Source organism: Trypanosoma rangeli (genome assembly GCF_003719475.1).
Source record: "Trypanosoma rangeli strain AM80 chromosome Unknown Tra_15.4_contig_00004, whole genome shotgun sequence".
Classification (NCBI taxonomy): Eukaryota; Euglenozoa; class Kinetoplastea; order Trypanosomatida; family Trypanosomatidae; genus Trypanosoma; species Trypanosoma rangeli.
Genome location: NW_021705748.1, coordinates 106,658 through 125,774, shown reverse-complemented (window position 1 = coordinate 125,774; position 19,117 = coordinate 106,658). Strand labels below are relative to the sequence as shown.

General features: G+C 46.7%; 4 protein-coding genes across 4 annotated transcripts, besides 4 other annotated features; all 4 read left to right on the top strand.

Annotated features, from left to right (window-relative positions):
• Window positions 1-216: 216 nt before the first annotated feature.
• On the top strand, window positions 217-1,155 carry TraAM80_00276 (RNA-binding protein; the record flags this gene model as incomplete). The annotated part of the gene is made up of 1 exon (XM_029377360.1): window positions 217-1,155. The coding sequence occupies one exon, from the start codon at window positions 217-219 to the stop codon at window positions 1,153-1,155; it is 939 nt and encodes a 312-aa protein (XP_029242840.1).
• A 16-nt stretch (window positions 1,156-1,171) lies between these two features.
• Window positions 1,172-1,220: a microsatellite.
• A 132-nt stretch (window positions 1,221-1,352) lies between these two features.
• Window positions 1,353-1,372: a microsatellite.
• Window positions 1,373-1,842: 470 nt separating this feature from the next.
• Window positions 1,843-1,909: a sequence feature (A-rich).
• Window positions 1,910-2,111: 202 nt separating this feature from the next.
• TraAM80_00275 (60S ribosomal protein L44) lies at window positions 2,112-2,432 on the top strand (the record flags this gene model as incomplete). The annotated part of the gene is made up of 1 exon (XM_029377359.1): window positions 2,112-2,432. The coding sequence occupies one exon, from the start codon at window positions 2,112-2,114 to the stop codon at window positions 2,430-2,432; it is 321 nt and encodes a 106-aa protein (XP_029242839.1).
• Window positions 2,433-2,671: 239 nt separating this feature from the next.
• TraAM80_00274 (chaperonin TCP20) lies at window positions 2,672-4,303 on the top strand (the record flags this gene model as incomplete). Its single annotated transcript, XM_029377358.1, has 1 exon — window positions 2,672-4,303. The coding sequence occupies one exon, from the start codon at window positions 2,672-2,674 to the stop codon at window positions 4,301-4,303; it is 1,632 nt and encodes a 543-aa protein (XP_029242838.1).
• A 94-nt stretch (window positions 4,304-4,397) lies between these two features.
• Window positions 4,398-4,428: a microsatellite.
• A 383-nt stretch (window positions 4,429-4,811) lies between these two features.
• On the top strand, window positions 4,812-18,803 carry TraAM80_00273 (dynein heavy chain 9, axonemal; the record flags this gene model as incomplete). The annotated part of the gene is made up of 1 exon (XM_029377357.1): window positions 4,812-18,803. The coding sequence occupies one exon, from the start codon at window positions 4,812-4,814 to the stop codon at window positions 18,801-18,803; it is 13,992 nt and encodes a 4,663-aa protein (XP_029242837.1).
• Between the last annotated feature and the right edge of the window lie 314 nt (window positions 18,804-19,117).

The following is a 19,117-nucleotide window of genomic DNA, read 5'->3' as shown; positions in this document are numbered from 1 at the left end:
TGCACCATGGTTTTAGTGTTAACAGTGTTTTCTGAAAGTGGACGTCGTGCATTTGATTGTTCCCACTTAAACAAAATAAAAAGACGTAATAATAATTGATACTAATCTGTAGTCTCTGACTGCGGAGGATATTTTTCTTTTACCCGACTCCTCTGTTTGTTAAACTTTGTTTTCATGGAGTGGTTGTATTTTAGCCTTCTTGAAGTGACAGTGTAGATGGACTCGTCAAGGGAAATTGGTCCCAACGCAGTACCGGGCTTCTGCAGTGTATATGTGGCAAATATACCTCCCTCGGTAGATAGTGTAAAGTTAAAAGTTTTTTTTTCTTCTGCTGGAAAGGTTCTTCATGTCAAACTTCTGCTGGACATCGCAACAGGCATGTCGCGCGGGGTTGCTTTTATTATGTTTGAGAACATTTATGTTGCGAAAAGAGTTTGTGAAATCATGAATCGTGCGGTTTTGGATGGAAGTGTGCTTCAGGTAAGGCTTTCTGAGAGAAGTACCGGAAATTCCTGTGTTAATTCTCATGTCAACACAAACATTGTTTACATACGTAACGTGCCTGGAATTGTTGCTTTGAAAGATATGCAAAGCTATTGTGAATGCAATTTTGGACCCGTGGTAAGCGCGTCGCTGCATCCGCAATCGTGTTTGCTTGGAGGACAATCGCCCTATAATATGGTCTTTGTGCAGTTTGTGCATATTTCTGATGCGTGTCAATGTGTGGAATCAATGGATGGAAAGGCCCCTTTTCCATTTCCTTATTTGCCACATCCTTTTGTTGTGGCAAAGATGATTGAGGATGTGGAGGTTGAAAAACGGAAATCCATCATTCTTCGCTCGCGCAATCCGACGTCTAGCCCCACGTTGACGTACACACCAATCCTGGCCCAGGGCAAGGTGACCCCTCCGGTGTACGTGGATTCAACGGGTGTGAGTACAGTGATTTGTGATGCACCATCTCGGTTTATCGCCCCCGGACCTGTTGTTCCACTTGTTGTTGCATATCAGCACAGAGAAAACAATCTCCAGTTTTTCCCTGCCTTGGTAAGTCCCCCTGAAGCGGCTCTTGCACCCCAGGCGTTTCTCCCCCCAGCACATGACCCTCAACGGCTCTTCTTTGCTTCGAGCCACGGGTATCCAATGCTCCTGTGAAGCTTCAAAGAGAACCAACAAAAAAAAAGCGGAAAAAGAAAATAATAAAACAAAACAAAAAAAAATACTACCGCTGCCTGCATAATGTCGACAGTTGTATCTTGACTTGTCGTAGGAAGGAGGAAAATTCTGCGTGGAACGGCTTCGTACCAGCAGAAAGCTTGAATCATTCAACTCGCGATATTGCTGCGATGTGCAAAAAAAAAATAAAAAAAAATGGTTCCGCAGCCTTGCGAAAATGGAGGCCGCTGGCCTTGGTTTTATTTTATATTACACATAGGAGTAAAAATATGTAAACATATGTCTGCTCATACTAAGGAGTAAAGAACAAGGGGCAAAAAGTAAAGAAGGGGCTATAGAGAGATATGAGTGAATATGACAAGTGGTGTCTTTAGCTATGGCTTTGTATGGATGAATAGGCTTATACCTCTGTGTTGTTGCTGTTTTCCACTTTCTTTTTAGCATTTTTGTTTTTGCTGTGTTTCCGACTGCGGGAACACCCTCCAGCGATTGTCATGCCCTTTGCTTTATTGATTTTTTTTTTGTTTTTGAAGCCTTTGTAAGGAATGTGTGACCAGATGGGGCTCGGTATATGATAAAGCGTTTTGTTAGAGCTTCCCTATTTGTTTGTGTATAAATTAATATTGTTGTTGCCAGATATGCTGCATTGGAGGGCAGCGAAGGCACTTTTTTTTTGCTTTGTTTTTTTTTTTGCCGTCTTCGTTTTGGTTTGTTTGCTTTTTGTTTTCTTCTTCATTCTTGTTCCTCTCCTGTCGGTGGCGCTGACTGCGGCTTTTCACGAGGTAGACGGTGTGGACGCATTTGCGACAGACTCCACTTTTACTGAGCGACTCCTTCATGTGTTTTTTGATATATATATTTTTTCCCTTCACCCCTTTTTTAAAAATATTTTTGATGTATGTCCCTCCTGCGCTGGTGCCGCGGGAACAGCCAAGATGGTGAACTACCCGAAGAAGAAGACGATGCACTGCCCCGATGCGAGATGCAACGCGCACAAGAGCTTCAAGGTTGTGCAGTACAAGGCGGGTAAGGCACGTCTGTATGCGCGCGGTAAGCGGCGCTACGACCGCAAACAGTCCGGTTATGGTGGTCAGACGAAGCCCATCTTCCACAAGAAGGCCAAGACGACAAAGAAGATTGTTCTGAAGCTCCAATGCTCTAGCTGCAAGTCCATCGTTCAGAATGTGCTCAAGCGCACGAAGCACTTTGAGCTGAATGACAAGAAGAAGACCGGCAACAAGGACCCCACGTGGTAGACACAACAAACATCTGGTTTTATGTGTTTTGAGGGAGGTTTCCCCCCCCACCCCTTTTTTTTTTCGTTTTATTGTCATTTTCTCTGGGGTGCCATCCGCGTCATCGCTGGTGATCGGCTTTTCCCCGTACCAACAGGCATTTGCAGTCTGTTGTTGTTTTTGTTTTTCTATGGCCCTGCTTTTTTTTTTTATTTACGTTGCTCTGTTTCCAGCATTTGAGAATTTCACACATACCACACATGTCGTCAAACCTGGCCTACATTAATCCTGGGGGGAGACAGGCTCGAAAGGCCAGCGCCCTAGAGATAAATATGGTTGCTTCTCGTGGGTTGCAGGAGGTGCTTAAAACAAATTTGGGCCCCAGAGGAACAATGAAAATGTTGGTTTCAGGTGCGGGATTGATCAAAATAACAAAGGATGGTAACACACTTCTAGGGGAAATGCAGATTCAGCACCCAACTGCGGCTCTTATAGCACGTGCAGCGACAGCCATTGACGACATTGCAGGAGATGGTACCACAAGCACCGTACTTGTTATTGGGGAGATGATGCGGCAATGTGAGAGGTACATTCAGGATGGTCTTCACCCACGCATATTGACCGAGGGCTTCAGGCTGGCTCGGGTGGAGGCATTAAAGTTTCTTGAGCAGAGTGTTCTGAAGATTTCCGAAGAGGAGCGACGTGAGTTTTTGACAAATGTCGCCCGTTCAGTTCTTTCCACCAAAGTGGGCTCACATATGTCTGAGCATCTTGCTGAGGCCGTTGTGGATGCCGTACTTGCGATTGCTCCTGCTGACGGGAGGGGGGTTGATTTGCACATGGTGGAGGTGATGCATATGAAGCATCGACTGAGCACCGATACAAGCTTTGTCAATGGCATTGTGTTGGATCACGGTGGCCGCAATGACGATATGCCAAAGTTTTTGGAAAACGCCTACATTTTGACGTGCAATGTATCCCTGGAATATGAAAGAAGTGAGCTCAACGCGGGGTTTTATTTTAAAGATCCTGCGGAAAAGGCTCGCATGGTTGCGGCTGAGCGAAAAATTACGGATGACCGTGTCCGTGATATAATTACTCTTAAAAAACAGGTTTGCACCAAAGATAATAAGCGATCATTTGTCGTTATCAACCAGAAGGGAATTGATGGCATCGCTCTAGAGATGCTCGCAAAGGAAGGTATCTTGGCTCTTCGACGTGCCAAACGCCGAAACATGGAGAGACTTGTTTTAGCGTGTGGGGGTGAGGCAGTAAATACAACTGAAAATTTGACCCCTGAAGTGCTTGGGGAGGCTGGGCGTGTGCAAGAGTACACCTTGGGGGATGACAAATACACTTACGTGGAGGATGTCAGCAAGGGCCAGAGCTGTACGCTGGTGGTGAAGGGGCCAAATGATCATACCATCGCTCAAATCAAGGACGCCATTCGCGATGGTCTCCGATCTGTCAAAAACGCCTATGAAAGTGGCGGTGTTGTTCCTGGTGCTGGTGCCTTTGAAGTGGCTTTGCATGATCACTTGAGTCTTTTTGCTGACACCGTCAAAGGGAAGCAGAAGATCGGTGTACGTGCCTACGCGGATGCCATGCTTGTCACACCCAAGACGTTGGCGGAAAATTCCGGGCTCGATGTCCAACAGGCTCTGATCTCCCTCCAGGAAGCCAGTCGGGCAGCACGCCTACAACATCGTTGGGTGGGTCTTCGTCTCGACACCGGAGGCGCAATCGACCCCGTGGCAGCTGGTATACTTGATAACGTGATTGTTAAGAAGAGTATTCTAGAGGCGACGGGTGACATTGCAGCTCAATTGCTCTTGGTGGACGAGATAATGAAGGCTGGCCGTCGTGGTGCGGGTGGGCCTCCACCACAGTAGGGCGTATGCCTCGTCCGCTCTCTTCTCACTCCTTTTTTTTTTGATTTTTAAAAAGCTATTTGTGGTCTTTTCTCTAAAGAGGAACAATGAAAGGACAAAAAAACAACAACAACATCAGCAACAACGAGAAAGAAATGCAGAACAGAGGAGAGGAAAGAAGAGATAGGGAATGTGATTTTGAAGGTGAGTAAGCATAATCCAATTATTGGATGAATGGACGAGTGGAACACTTGCTCCGCGGTGTGTCTTCTCCGTCTCTTCAGAACGATGTGGCTTGCTTAGACCCACATGTTTCATTTGTGCTCCGCCTCACTTTTTATTTGCTTTTTTGGCTGGGTTTATTCTTTTGTTCCATTATTTGTGTCTTTTGCTTTGTTTCTGTGCCGCTCCGTTCTTGTTTGTGTTTGGGTACTCTGCGCTCGACACGAATCAGGTTGTTGAAGATACACATCCGCGTTTGGTGCAGTGAGGAAACATAAAAGACGAAACAAAGTGAAAGAAAGAGACAATGGGGAAAAACGAAAAGGAGGAGGCCCCCATTGATAAGCGCATGCAGTGGCTTGAGCAGCGCATTATTACGGCGATCAAGGCAAAACCAGTGGACACAAGAAAGCTTCTTGATAACGAGGACAGTAGAGCACAAATCAGTGAGTTTCTCGACACGGCAGATGCTCGTCATCTCTATGTATACCAGATGCCTAGCGGAACACTTACTGCTCGCATTGACCCTCCTGAGGAACTCCGGAAGAAGGGCATTTACTTCACCAAAACTAAGCGTGAAAGGATAAACGACGATCAGCATATGAAGACGACGGTGGTGTTTGGGGACCTGTCTCCTGATACACTCTCTGGACTGAACGCCATGACGCGAAACGTGTATGCACAGCTTATTAAACGTGAAAAGAAAAATGTGAGTCAGGTTCCTGATGTGTCGGTGGCGGAGCTTATGGATGACACAAATGGATTGCTGGCACAGATGTTGGTGACACTGGGCCTTAGTCAAGGTAAAACACTACTTCCGCTGCCTCCGGTGCAATTACCATCTAGAGTTAGTGATGGCCCTTTTGAGGCGGAATTCATTTATTGCCTGGAGAGCTCCATCATGGCCTGGACGACTCAGATTCGTGCGGCGATTAGTTCCTCACCAGAGGAGATGACAGAAAGCAATGCAATAAAAGACATGCCCCCTGGACCTTTGGATGAAATTGCCTTTTGGAAGAGTAAAGCGGAGAATTTGGCCAACTTGGAAGAACAGCTGTACTCTGTAAGAGCAATAAAAATTTTTGTCATTCTCCAAAAAGCTGAAAGCAGTTACTACGGTCCCTTTGCTCAGCTTATAGATGAACTGAAGGAGGCTGCTGCAGAAGCCCGGGACAACTACCGCTTTCTTAAGCCAATTGAACCAGAGTTTGAGGCCATGTGCCCTTCATTTCCTGGTCACGTGGAGTTTACACAGTTAGCTTCAGGTGGAACTTTTAAGAGACTTTTTCACTACTTGTATCTTCTTTGGACTCAATCCGGCTTCTACAATACACCAATGCGTCTGGTTGTCCTCCTTCGCTTCATATGCAATGACCTTATTGGGATGGCGGCAGAACACGTGAACATCGAGGAATTTTCCAAAAATGTGGAAAAAAAGGATGCGTTAACACGCCTGGGAGAAACGCTCGCGGTCTGTGGTCAGTTTAAGGCCGCATATTTCCACCACAAGGCTTATGCATCTACATTGGCACGTCCCTGGAAGTTCCAAAATACAGCATTTTTCTCTCGGTTGGATGTGTTTCTGGAGCGTTGTCACGATATCCTGGATGCCATGGAGGTTGCCGTGTTGTTTGACAGGATGGAAAACATTAAAGTGGGGGGTACTAAAAGTCAGATGCACACCAAAAAGGCTGAAGAAATTAAGGTTGAATTTGATGAGGCGTACATGAAGTTTTTTGGTGTGGAGTACGACCTGCTTGACGTGGATGATCCTCACTTTGACGCGGATTACGCTCACTTTCGAGCCACGATTCGAGAGCTTGAACGGCGCCTGGGCGCCATTCTCGTGACGACGATTGACGAAGCCAAAGCGATTTCCGAGGTATTTAAAGCGGTGGATACATTTGACGGTTTTACAGATCACGCGGTCCTTCAGTTGGAATGGTCCAAAAAGCAAAAAACCGTCTTGGAGGCCTTTAGGGAGGATCTTCTTTCAGTTCAAGAGGTGTTTTACCAAGGTGAATCAACAGTGTCCTACCCAAACATACCACCACTTGCAGCGGCAGTTGTGAGGTGCAGCGCGTTGTTGGCTCGAATTAACGAGTCTCACAGCCGCGTTATTGAGCTTTCCCAGGCTCTGCTTGACAGTGAATTTGGCAAAGAGACAATGAAGTTGTATGAGAAGTTGTCTTTTGCGCTCAGCAACACGATTCGAGAAAAGTACGAGGCATGGTGTACGGATGTTGGCTCAATCAGTGTTGACAAGCTGAAGTTGCCGCTTTTGGTAATGGATGAAAATAACAATTTAAAGGTCAATTTTGACCCTGCGCTTGTGAAAACGCTGCGAGAGGTGTACTACCTGGAGGTGATGAACTCTTTTGACTCACGTGATTACCAAAAGCTGGAGGTCCCTGCGGATGTTCAGGCGGTGTTTGAAAAGCGGGAAACCTACCGTTCCCAGACGATGAAACTCGAATATGTAAGTTCCACCTTCAATAGTTTTATGAGTACGCTGCGCTGGGAAGATGAAAGGCCTCTCCTACAGGAAGAGATAGATGGCTTTGAAAACATCATTCAGCGTGGCACGAATCAGGTTCGTTGGCAAGATAGCGATGATGTTGACTCCTTTATTGAGGTGGCACTTCAAAAGGTTAATGCCATTAATTGTGTTGTCATGGCATTTCACACAAATCTTCAGCGGATGGTGGACCTCCTAGAGGAACACCGCAAGGACGACAAATTTTTCCCTCTCAACCGTGCTGACGGCGCAAAGACGCTGACCGCGCATGAATTGTGGAAGAGCCTCGATGAACACATCAAGCATAGACACTGTGACATTGAAGAACGTGGAAAACAGATTCATGCCCTTCTACATGATAGTTTTTTGGCTGTAAATGCCCTTAAGCAGAGTGAGGGGGCTCCACCCATCACTGAGGACTGTGAGGCGTGGGTGGCGTACGTCAACTACGTGGACGCAACTTTGAAGAAGGTGATTATCAACTCTGCTCTCTACTCATTGAATTGTTTGCGGAATCAGGTTGATCCGGAGTGGATTGCGGACAATGAAGGCATCCCGCTTCTGGAGGTGAGGTTGTGCCTGACGAAGCCGACCGCAGGTGTTACACCATGTTCTCGCTATGAACCACACATAAGAGGCGCAACGGAAACGGAGCATTCCGTGCACAGGCTTATCAACACTGCCATTTCCAACATTGAGTCGGCGGCAGGGTTGATAAAACCTCTTATCGAGGGACAAAGCTATGCCACCGAGGTAAGTAACAGTGATGAGGTGAAACGTGTTAAGTGTGAAATTGAAGCTCTAGCTTCTCAGAATTACGAGGAGTGCGAGGAGTACCGTCACACCTTTGACGAATTTAGGCACCTGTGGGAAACAGACCGAAAGAAGGCCTTTACTGCATTTCTGGAAAAGGGTAAAGTCGTCAGGCGACGCACCAGCTACACAGAAGAGGACATTGCGAAAGAGCCTCCCCCAACGACGAGTGGTGAGTATTTTGGTGTCAGCTTGCAAGAGTTTGATCGGTCTATTACGGACTACGAGCGTATCAGCGCACGAATTAACAATACAGAGGAACGACACATCGTGAGTTTTGTCTCCATCGATGTCAAACCTCTTCGTGCAGCGTTGCGGGACATTTCCAAGAAGTGGAAGGATATGTTTTCGGAGTACTTGATGAACAAAATATCCACAGACTTGGAGGGTCTTTACAAGTTTATGAATGAGGCAGATCAAGGGCTGGATATCGAGGTGCTTGACGGGAATATCGAGTCTCTTAAGTGTGTGATGCGATGGATTAGAGATTGTCGTCGCAGGAACAAGGTGGTGATGGGCGAAGATGAAAATAGTGAAACAGGTGGAATGTTCCCTCCCATTCAGGCTGCCATTCGCATGCTGAAGAGTCATGCAAACGCGTCATCTTCGTTAGAGGTGGAACTGGCAAAGATTGAAGAGCTGGATGAGCTACGGAAACCCGCCACTGAGCAATGGGTTGCTCTCAATAAGAAGGCGTTGAATGTGCGAGCACAGAATTCCATTGTACAGGACAGAGAGGCGGAAAAGGTCAAGGAACAGGTTGTGCTGTTTGAAAAGAAGCTCCGTGAAGAGGCACAAGAATTCAAGCAAAAAAAGCTTTTTGGTTATCCGGTTGATCGTCGTACTGTCTACGATGACCTGGACGATGTCTACAAACACTTTACAGGGATCGAGAATGAGGCGAAGGAGTTGCAAAATCTTCAGGAGCTGTTTGACTTAACCTCTTCACAGTTTAAGGAAATTCGCGAATGCCGTCATGAGCTGATGATGCTGAAGCAAGTTTGGGACTTGAACGAGCATGTGATGTCTCAGTTTAGTGATTGGATGAAGTCAACCTTTAAGAATGCAGATGTTTCGTTGTTTGAGGACGAGTGTAAAAAGCTTTCCAAGCAGCTTCAACAGCAGCCAATGAAAGTGAAATCATGGGATTGCTTCAAGGGCGTAGATGAACAGGTACGAAATATGCGAACCTCGTTGCCGTTGTGTCAGTCGTTGAGCTCTCCCTCCATGCGACTACGACACTGGCAATTGTTGGTGACAACAACAAAACAACCCGGTAATATTGACCCGGAGGCAGGCGATTTTACGCTAGAGAAACTGTTTGCGCTTGGACTGCACAAGTTCTCGGAGGAGGTCGCAAACATCGTTGAAAAGGCCGACAAGGAGTTGAGAATTGAGACAAATCTTAATAAAATTATTGACATTTGGGATAAGATGGTGTTCACGTACACGTTGGACGAGGACCTCAACACCTACCTTTTGGGCTCTGTGGACGATGTGGTGGAGCAGCTGGAGAATGACAACAATGCTCTTTCTTCCATGCTTTCAGATCGTTTTGTGGAGTACTTTTATGACAAGGTCATACACTGGCAAAAGAATCTTGGGGCCGTTGACACCTGCACCGGAAAGTGGGTGGAGATACAGCGGCAGTGGATGAATCTATTCCCCATCTTTATTCGCTCCGCAGACATCAAAGAACAACTTCCGGAAGAAACCAATAACTTTGCTGAGGCGGACCGCGTTTTTAGAGCTCTCATGAGTAAGGCACACAAGTACACCAACGTCATTGAGGTAATATGCAGTGACGTTCTAAAGACTGATATGGGGCGAGACGAGGAACTGGATAGCACGCTAAACTATATTCAAGATATTTTGGCAAAGTGCGAGAAAGCTTTGGCAGACTACTTGGAAACCAAGAGAAAGATTTTCCCACGATTCTTCTTTGTGTCTGCAACAGATTTGATTGATATCCTCTCCAAGGGTTCAGACCCAAAAGCAGTTATGGCGCACATGAGTAAAATTATTGACGCTGTTGATACCTTTACCTTTAGGAATGATTCCGATCCGCACGCGGATGTAAAGGACACGTATGGAATGATTTCTGTACAAGGGGAAACTGTGAGTCTTGCAGAGGATTACACTTGTGAAGGTCCCGTTGAGGTCTGGCTTAATGGGATCGTTGGTGCCATGAAGAAAGCGGTAAGAAAGCACATCAAGGAAGCAAACACAAGTTACATTGAGAAACCAAGAAATGAATGGATTTATCAATATCCTTGCCAGGCAATTATTGTGGCCTCACGTATTTGGTTTACCACGGAAGTTCATCAGGCATTTATTCAAATTGAGGAAGGTAATGATCTTGGTATGAAGGATTGCTTGAAGAACCAAAAAAATCAGCTTGATAGCCTTATTAAGGAGGTCTTGATAGATCGCACTTCTAATGAACGTAAAATGCTTGTCCACCTAATCACCATCGATGTCCACAATCGTGACATTGTGCAGAGTATGGTGGATGAACGCACTGACGCCGTGGATGCCTTTATTTGGCAATCCCAGTTACGGTACTACTGGGATGAAGCTAGAGGAAATGAGATTCGTATTGCCGATGCGGAATTTATTAACGGCTATGAGTATATTGGTCTTTGTGGCTGTCTTGTTATCACGAAGCTCACGGATCGTTGCTACATTACTCTTACACAGGCCCTTCGGCTGAAAAAGGGAGGAGCCCCCGCTGGTCCAGCAGGAACCGGAAAAACAGAGACGACCAAGGATCTTGCACGAAATATGGGTATTGCGTGTTACGTGTTTAACTGTTCAGATCAAATGAACTACATCACTTTGGGACAAATTTTCAAGGGTCTTGCTATGTCTGGTTCTTGGGGTTGCTTCGATGAGTTCAATCGGATTTCCATTGAGGTTTTATCCGTCGTTGCTACACAGGTTGGTTCCATCCTAAATGCATTGAAAGAGCAAAAGCAACGGTTCCGCTTTATGGATGAGGAAATCTCGCTTATCCCCTCCGTGGGTATGTGGATCACAATGAATCCTGGGTATGCTGGTCGTACGGAGCTTCCCGAAAACATTAAATCTTTGTTCCGGCCCTGCGCCATGGTGGTTCCAGATCTCAAAAATATTTGCGAGATCATGTTGGCCGCTGAGGGATTTGGCGATGCGAAGGACCTTGCGCTGAAGTTTGTGACTCTTTATCGCCTAAACAAGGAACTTCTTTCGCCCCAGGACCACTACGATTGGGGTTTGCGTGCTGTTAAGTCGGTGTTGTACATTGCTGGTGCCTTGAAACGTGGTGACCCGGACGTTCCGGAGCGTAATGTTCTTATGCGTGCGTTGCGTGATACCAACATGGCGAAGCTCAGTAAAGACGATGTGTACGTGTTTATGGGACTTATTCGCTCTCTATTTCCCAATTTGGAGGTTCCAAAAAAGAACAAACCCGACCTTGTGGCTGCCTGCAAAGAGGTTTGCCGCGAACAAGGCAATCTCCCCGGTGAAAACGATATCTTTATTTTGAAGTGTGTGCAGTACGAGGAGCTGCTACACGTTCGTCACTCTGTTTTTGTGTTGGGGCCGGCGGGTTGTGGTAAAACAGAGTGCTGGAGGTGTCTGCAGGGAGCCCTCACCAAATTACACAAGGATGAGTGGAAGGCGAAGGCGGTTTCTTCTTGCCTAAATCCGAAGGCTATTACCTCCAATGAGTTGTATGGTTATTTTACTCCTAATAAGGAGTGGCGCGACGGCATCTTGTCTTCAATATTCCGTGAATACGCCTTGGAATCAAAGAAGAAGCGCAACATGAAGTGGATGGTGCTTGATGGTATTATCGATGCCGAGTGGATTGAGTCCATGAATACCGTGATGGATGATAATAAGATGTTGACGCTGGTGTCGAACGAACGTATCCCACTGACAGACTCGATGCGAATGATATTTGAGGTGTCCCACTTACGCAATGCCTCACCGGCTACTGTTTCGCGTGCGGGTGTTGTCTTTATTAACGAGAGTGACCTCAGTTGGGGTCCTTTTAAGGACAAATGGATCGCCACACGAGACAAACGTGAGGGGACTATGTTTGATAGCCTCTTTGACAAGTATGTCCCGTTTGTTTTTGAGTTCTGGAAGCGCAGCATGAGGCCGATAGTGTCTATTATGGACATAAATGTGGTGCAGACCATTTGCTTTATCTTGGAGGGTATTTTTGCTCAAATGCCCCAAGAAGAACTTTTCAAGCACCCAAATATTTTTGAGGTACATGAAAAGTATTTTGTTTTTGCCGTTATTTGGGCTTTTGGTGGCCCGTTGCCAGGCTCGGATGGGCGCATTGACATGCGGATGAACTTCTCTAACCAGTGGAAGAAGGAATTCCCGAATATGAAGATCAGCGATGTGGGGTCGGTGTTTGACTTCTACGTGGACAAGATCAAGGACGAAAATGGCATCTTTCAATACGAGTGGAGACCGTGGAGCGATCTCGTTCAGCCGTATGTTCCTGACCCCGACAGGCAACTCTCCACCGTGTCCGTGCAGACAGCTGATGGTGTACGTATGTCGCATCTAATGAGTTTGCTAGTGGACAATGCCAAATCTGTCATGCTTGTTGGAACAGCAGGTACAGGCAAGACAAATTTGATCATGTCGAAGTTGCGTTCACTGGACAGTGAACATGTCTTATTTCGTGTCATTTCCTTCAACGCCCGTACCTCTTCAAGTGGTCTTCAGGCTGTGATGGAGCAGTCATTGGAGAAGCGCTCTGGACGAACATATGGTCCATTTAACCGTAAAAAATTGGTCTTCTTCATGGATGACATGAACATGCCTGCCCTCGACAAATACGGCACACAGGAGGCTATCGCCCTCCTTCAACAGCACGTCAACTACGGTTTCTGGTACGACCGCGTAAAGATTATACAGAAGGAGGTGGTGGATCTTCGCTACGTTGGTGCCATGAACCCCAAATCCGGGACATTCACCATTTTGGATCGTCTTTTAAGACATTTTGCGGTCTTTTCCACAAACATGCCTGAAAGAACAGACCTGATTAGCATTTATGGACAAATTCTTCAAGCGCATACACGTAAGTTTACACGGGATATTCGTGACACAATGACGACACTTATTACCAATGCCACTATTGAGCTGCATTACTTGGTTTCCAAACAGTTTTTCCCAACCGCCATCAAATTTCACTATCAATGGAATATGCGTGAAATGTTTAACATTTTCCAGGGACTGTGTAAATCGCACCCGAAACTCCATACTACAACAGGGCAGTTTGCACGGCTTTGGGTTCATGAGTGTAATCGTACCTTCCGTGATCGCATGGCAGATGCGGGTGACTTGGCCCGTTACCATACATTACTTTTTGAAGTCATTGGTCGTGCTGGATTCCCTGACTGCAATCCAAAGGAGTTGTCACAGGAGTCATCGCTTTGGGGGCCCTTCCATACCACTCCAGAGGGAGAAGAGAATGTGTATGAGGAAGCCGCCCTTGATGCCGTGCAATCCTTTTTAGTCAAAAAGTTGGATGAATACAATGACAACTATGCTCGTATGGATCTTGTATTATTCAACCAGGCTGTGGAGCACATTTGCCGTATTGCACGTATCACTTCTAACCCACGTGGTAATGCACTGTTAGTGGGTGTTGGAGGTTCTGGTAAGCAATCTCTTGCGCGACTCTCATCCTTTATCAATGGTCACGACATTTTTCAGATTTTGGTGACAAGCAGCTATGGTATTGCCGATTTCCGTACGGATATGCAAGAACTGTATCGCAAGTGTGGTTTGAAGGGTTATCCCTTTGCATTCATCATTACCGACACCCAGATTGTCTCGCAAGATATGTTGGTGTATCTTAACGACATGCTTTCCAGTGGCAATGTTCCTGAGTTGTTTAACCAAGATGAACGAGACGGTGTTATTAGCTCCATCATGAACGAAGTCAAGGCGGTTGGTTACACAGACTACTCAAACCCTGATGTATGCTGGGAATATTTCATCAACAAGGTGCGAACCAATCTGCATATTATCTTGTGTTTTTCGCCCGTGAGCAAAAATTTTGCGACTTGGTGTCGGCAATTTCCTGCGCTTGCCAATACGACTGTGATTGATTGGTTCTTGCGTTGGCCAGAGGAGGCGTTGCGGTCTGTCGCGCGGAGGTTCTTGTCGGAAATTGAGTTGGGAAGCCCGGAAGTGACGCAAAACATCGCGGATTTTATGGCCTTCTGCCAAGAAAAGGTCACAGCGACATGTGAGGAGTATCTTCTTCAAGAGAAGCGGCACGCGTACACTACTCCTAAGTCTTTCCTGGAGCTGATTGCCTTTTATAAAGAATTGCTTAGGAAGAAGCGTGACGATCTGAATGACAGGGAGGGGCGCTTGGTTAGCGGTATTGCCAAGATTAAGGAGGCTGGGACTCAGGTGGCGGCACTACAGGAGGTTCTACAGAGGGAAAGTGTCGAGGTTGAGGAGGCACGGCAAAAGACTGCAGCCCTGATGGAGACGGTGGGGAGGGAAAAGACTATTGTGGAGGAGCAGGGCGCAATTGCCGCTAAAGAAGAAGAAAAGACGAACAAAATTGTCGCTGAGGTGGGCGTCTTTGAAAGTCAGTGTGCTGAAGATTTAGCAAAGGCAAAGCCATTGGTAGAAGAGGCTCTTGCTGCCCTTGATACGCTTGATAAGGCCTCTATTGCGGAGCTCAAGAATTTGGGCAAACCCCCCGTGGATGTGCAAATGGTTGCCATATGTGTTCGGGTTCTTACCTCTAATCCTCGTGCAATTCCCTCAGTGAAGAATCGGACCTGGGCGGAGTGCAAAAAGATGATGAATCAAGTGGATCGTTTCTTAGCCGAGTTAAAAGGGTTTGATGTGAACAACATCCCGCAAGTGTGCATCGATCAAATTCAAATATACATTACAAATCCTGGCTTTGATCCCGAAAAGATTAAAACGAAATCGTTTGCTGCGGCTGGCTTGTGTAAGTGGGCCATTGGTATCAACAAGTACCATTTGGTGCGTTGTGAGGTTCGTCCTAAGGAGGAGAGGCTGGCGGAGGCCCAAGAGCGCTTGCATCAAAGTAAATCCGCCTTAAAGAAGATTCAAGACAAGGTTGCGGATCTGAACGCCAAACTTGGAGCCCTTATATCTCAATACAATGATGCGGTGGAAGCCGCAAACGCCATTGAACAAAAGGCAAAGAAAACACAACTGAAAATGGATCTTGCTCAACGTCTTGTGTCTGGTTTGTCCGATGAAACTGTCCGCTGGGGTAACACCATTGAACAGCTTCAGGTCGCCAGCAAACTTTTGGTGGGGGATGTTCTTTTGGGAGCCTCGTTTGTGTCATATATTGGTCCCTTTTCAAAGGCTTTCCGTGAGCGCATCGTGACTGAGGATTGGGTGCCAAAGGTGAAGGAGCTGGGGATTCCCATGACTGAGAACCTTGATATTACCATGAATGTTCTCACAACAGAGGCGACGGTTGCGTCGTGGAACAATGAGGGTCTCCCTTCCGACATGGTATCTACGGAGAATGGCGCTATTTTAACAAACTGCACCCGATGGCCTTTGCTGATTGATCCGCAACTTCAGGGTATTAAATGGATTCGAACGCGTGAGGAAAAGAACGGACTGAAGGTCATTCAAACAACACAAAAGGGGTGGCAACGAACACTTCAGACATGCATTGAAGAGGGACTTCCATGTGTGATTGAATCCTTGGGCGAGTTTATTGAACCTGTCTTGGATGGCGTGCTGAGTCGACAGACGTTTAAGAAGGGAGGTCGTGTCTATATCAAATTGGGTGCAACAGAAGTGGAGTATAATAACAAATTCCGTTTGGTTCTGCAGACAAAACTTGGCAATCCGGCGTATGGTCCTGAGGTGAATGCTCAAACCACGTTAATTAATTTTATGGTCACCGAAGCCGGTCTTGAAGATCAGTTGCTTGCCGTCGTTGTGAATCAAGAGCGACCAGACCTTGAAAAGAAGCGAGGAACTTTGCTTCGTCAGATGAATACCATGACCATTGAACTGCAGAATTGTGAAGATGGCCTTCTCTATGAGCTAACAAACGCCAAAGGTGATATTTTGGAAAACGCTGTGTTGATTGAGAATCTTGAGAACACAAAGAAGAAGGCGAAGGAAATTAATATTTCTTTTGCACAAGCCGTTGCGACGCAGAAGGATATTGCTCAAAATCGTTTGACGTACACCTCAGTGGCTGTGCGTGGGGCATTGTTGTTTTTTCAAATTGATCAGCTGTGGAAGATTGATCACATGTACCAGTACTCTTTGGAGGCCTTTATGGTGGTCTTCAACAAGGCCCTAAAGAAGGCTGTGCATCCTGAGGAAAAGAGGGATGTTAAAGCACGTGTGGAGAATGTGCTTCAGTCGATTATGGAGTGTGTATTTGCATACGTTTCACGTGGTTTGTTTGAGCGACACAAACTTATTTTGTCCAGTTTACTGACTTTTGCGATTCTCCAACGCCATGGGGGTATTGACGTGAAGCAGCTTGATTTTCTCCTGCGTGGAAAAAAGAAATTGGGTGTACCACGCCCCGAAACTGTTTTGGAGTGGTGCCCCGAACCCAACTGGGCGGCTGTGCAGGCGCTTGCTGATGTTGAAGGATCGGTACCGCCATTTAACATTCTACCAAGTGATATGGCAGAAAGTAATCGCTGGAGACAATGGACAGAGACGGAGAAGCCTGAGTTGGAAAAAATGCCCTCGGAATGGAAGAATTTGACACAATTCCAACGTTTACTCGTACTGCGTTGCCTACGCCCAGACCGCCTGACTGCTGCCTTGGAGACTTTTGTGTGCGACAGCATTGGACGCTTCTTTGTCTCTGACCAAACTGTAGACATTTCTGTGTCTATTTCGGAGTCTACCACGACAACGCCACTATTCTTTATTCTTTCCCCTGGTGTGGACCCTGTGCGTGCCGTTGAGGAGGCTGGCCGGAAACTGGGTTACACGTATGACAACGAAAAACTCTATAACGTCTCACTTGGTCAAGGCCAGGAAATTGTGGCTGATCGTGCACTGGAGAAGTGCTTCCTTGAAGGCGGATGGGCGCTGCTGAACAATATTCATCTAGTTCAGAAATGGCTTCAAACCTTGGAGCGGCGTCTGGATAACTACGCGGAGATTTACACTCGAGTGGCTCAACAGAAAAAGGAGCGGGATGAAAAACGCGCCGCCGCGAATAAAATTTTGCATCAGCCAGACGTTGACGGAGAATTGGCGGATAAATTGTCCTCCAGAGAGAATTCTAGGTCATCCATTCCAGAGGGCAGCTTGGTAGGCGAGGAGGAGCTGGAGGTGTCGACACGAGATGGAGATGAGGAAAGCCAAAAAGGTGAGGCTGACGTTAGCAATGATGAGGCGCAAAATGAAGATGAAGATGACGATGATGATATCCCATTCGAGGGTCCAAAGGGGCATCCGGAATTCCGTGTGTTTTTGAGCGCTGAGCCCTCCGACGTGATTCCTATTGGTATCCTCCAGCGTTCCATTAAACTCACCTCTGAACCACCGACGGGTATTCGATCCAACATTGTTCGAGCGATGACAAATTTTAACGACGAGCCCTGGGAGAGGAGTGCAAAGCCGATGGAATTTCGTTGCATCATGTTTTCCATGTGTTTCTTCCATTCGGTGGTTGTGGAACGCAAAAAATTTGGTCCGCTGGGGTGGAATCGGGTGTATCCTTTCAACGCGGGTGACTTGACCACATGCATGGAGGTGGCGGCAAACTACATTGAGGACCGTCCAAAGGTACCATGGGAGGACTTACGGTACGTCTTTGGTGAAATTATGTACGGGGGGCACATCACAGACGACTGGGATCGTGTGTTATGCATGGCGTATCTTCGAACTTTTGTCGTACCGGAGTGTTTTGATAACCTTCAACTGGCACCTGGATTGGAAGTGCCTGCACCGATGAGCTATAATGAATATATGGATTGGCTAATCAACAGGGAAGATTTTCCACAAGAGTCACCTCTACTTTTTGGTCTTCATCCGAATGCTGAGATTAACTACCGAACAGTTCAGGCAGATGTTTTGTTCCGGACGATTAATGAGTTGCAACCAAAACAGCACACTGGAGGTGACATGCTAAGTGCTCAGGACGTTGTGCAGCAAAAGATTGATGAACTGCGTGAACGTCTTCCTGAGCCACACAATCTTCAGGATTTGGCAGAGCGGCTGGAAGATGAGCGTACTCCGCAACAACACGTGTTTTATCAGGAGTGTGAACGCATGAATCTTCTTATTATTGTCCTAAAAACCACTCTTGAAGAGCTGGATCTTGGTCTTAAGGGTGCCCTCTCAATGTCGGCGGCTATGCAGGTCTTGTTTGACGAGATTTTTCTGGACAAGCTTCCTGCGGCTTGGGAGAAAGTTTCATTCCTTTCCCTACGCGCACTTGGGTCATGGTTGGAAAACTTCCTTGTCCGAAATGATCAACTGGTAAACTGGACAGGGGAGTTGCAGACACCCAGGGTAACGAACATTGCTCTCTTTTTTAATCCCATGTCGTTCCTCACGGCTATCATGCAGACGACCTCGATGATTAACAGCTTTGACCTTGACCAGATGTCGCTGGTAATTGATGTCCTAAAGAAGTCTGCGGATCAGATTGAGACGAGCGCCCGTGATGGATGCCACGTTACTGGTCTCTCCATGGAGGGGGCCCGCTGGGATACTGGGCTGGCATGCATTGAGGAAAGCAGAATGAAGGAGCTCTACCCCAAGATGCCCATCATGACAGTGCGCTCCCTGCCCCTGGCCAAGATTGACCGCCGTGATCAGTACGAGTGTCCGGTCTACAAAACACAACAGCGTGGACCCGGTTTTGTGGTTGGCTTCTGGCTTAGGACGAAGCAGCCAGCAAGGAAATGGACAATTGCTGGAGTTGGTCTTATCCTTGATGTCGTCGAGTAGGAGGAGAAACGTTTTCACTTTTTTTCTTCATGAAGTGTGTGTGTGGGTGGGTGGGGGTTGTTTTTTTTTTTGGCACCACCCACCAAAGCAATAAAGAAAATGATGAATGAGAGACTATTGCACGAATGTATGTATAGCGGGATGTTTATAAAGTATGAACTGAATTGCTTTGAAAGAAAGATGTAAATAGCTTCAACTTACATCTCTCTCTTCCAGTTTGTCCCTTGCTTCAAGGGGCAAATTTTATCCACTTGAAAGGTATGCGTGTGCGTGTTGTGGGTGGAGTTGGCTGTAGACATGTGTTTATGGTTGGA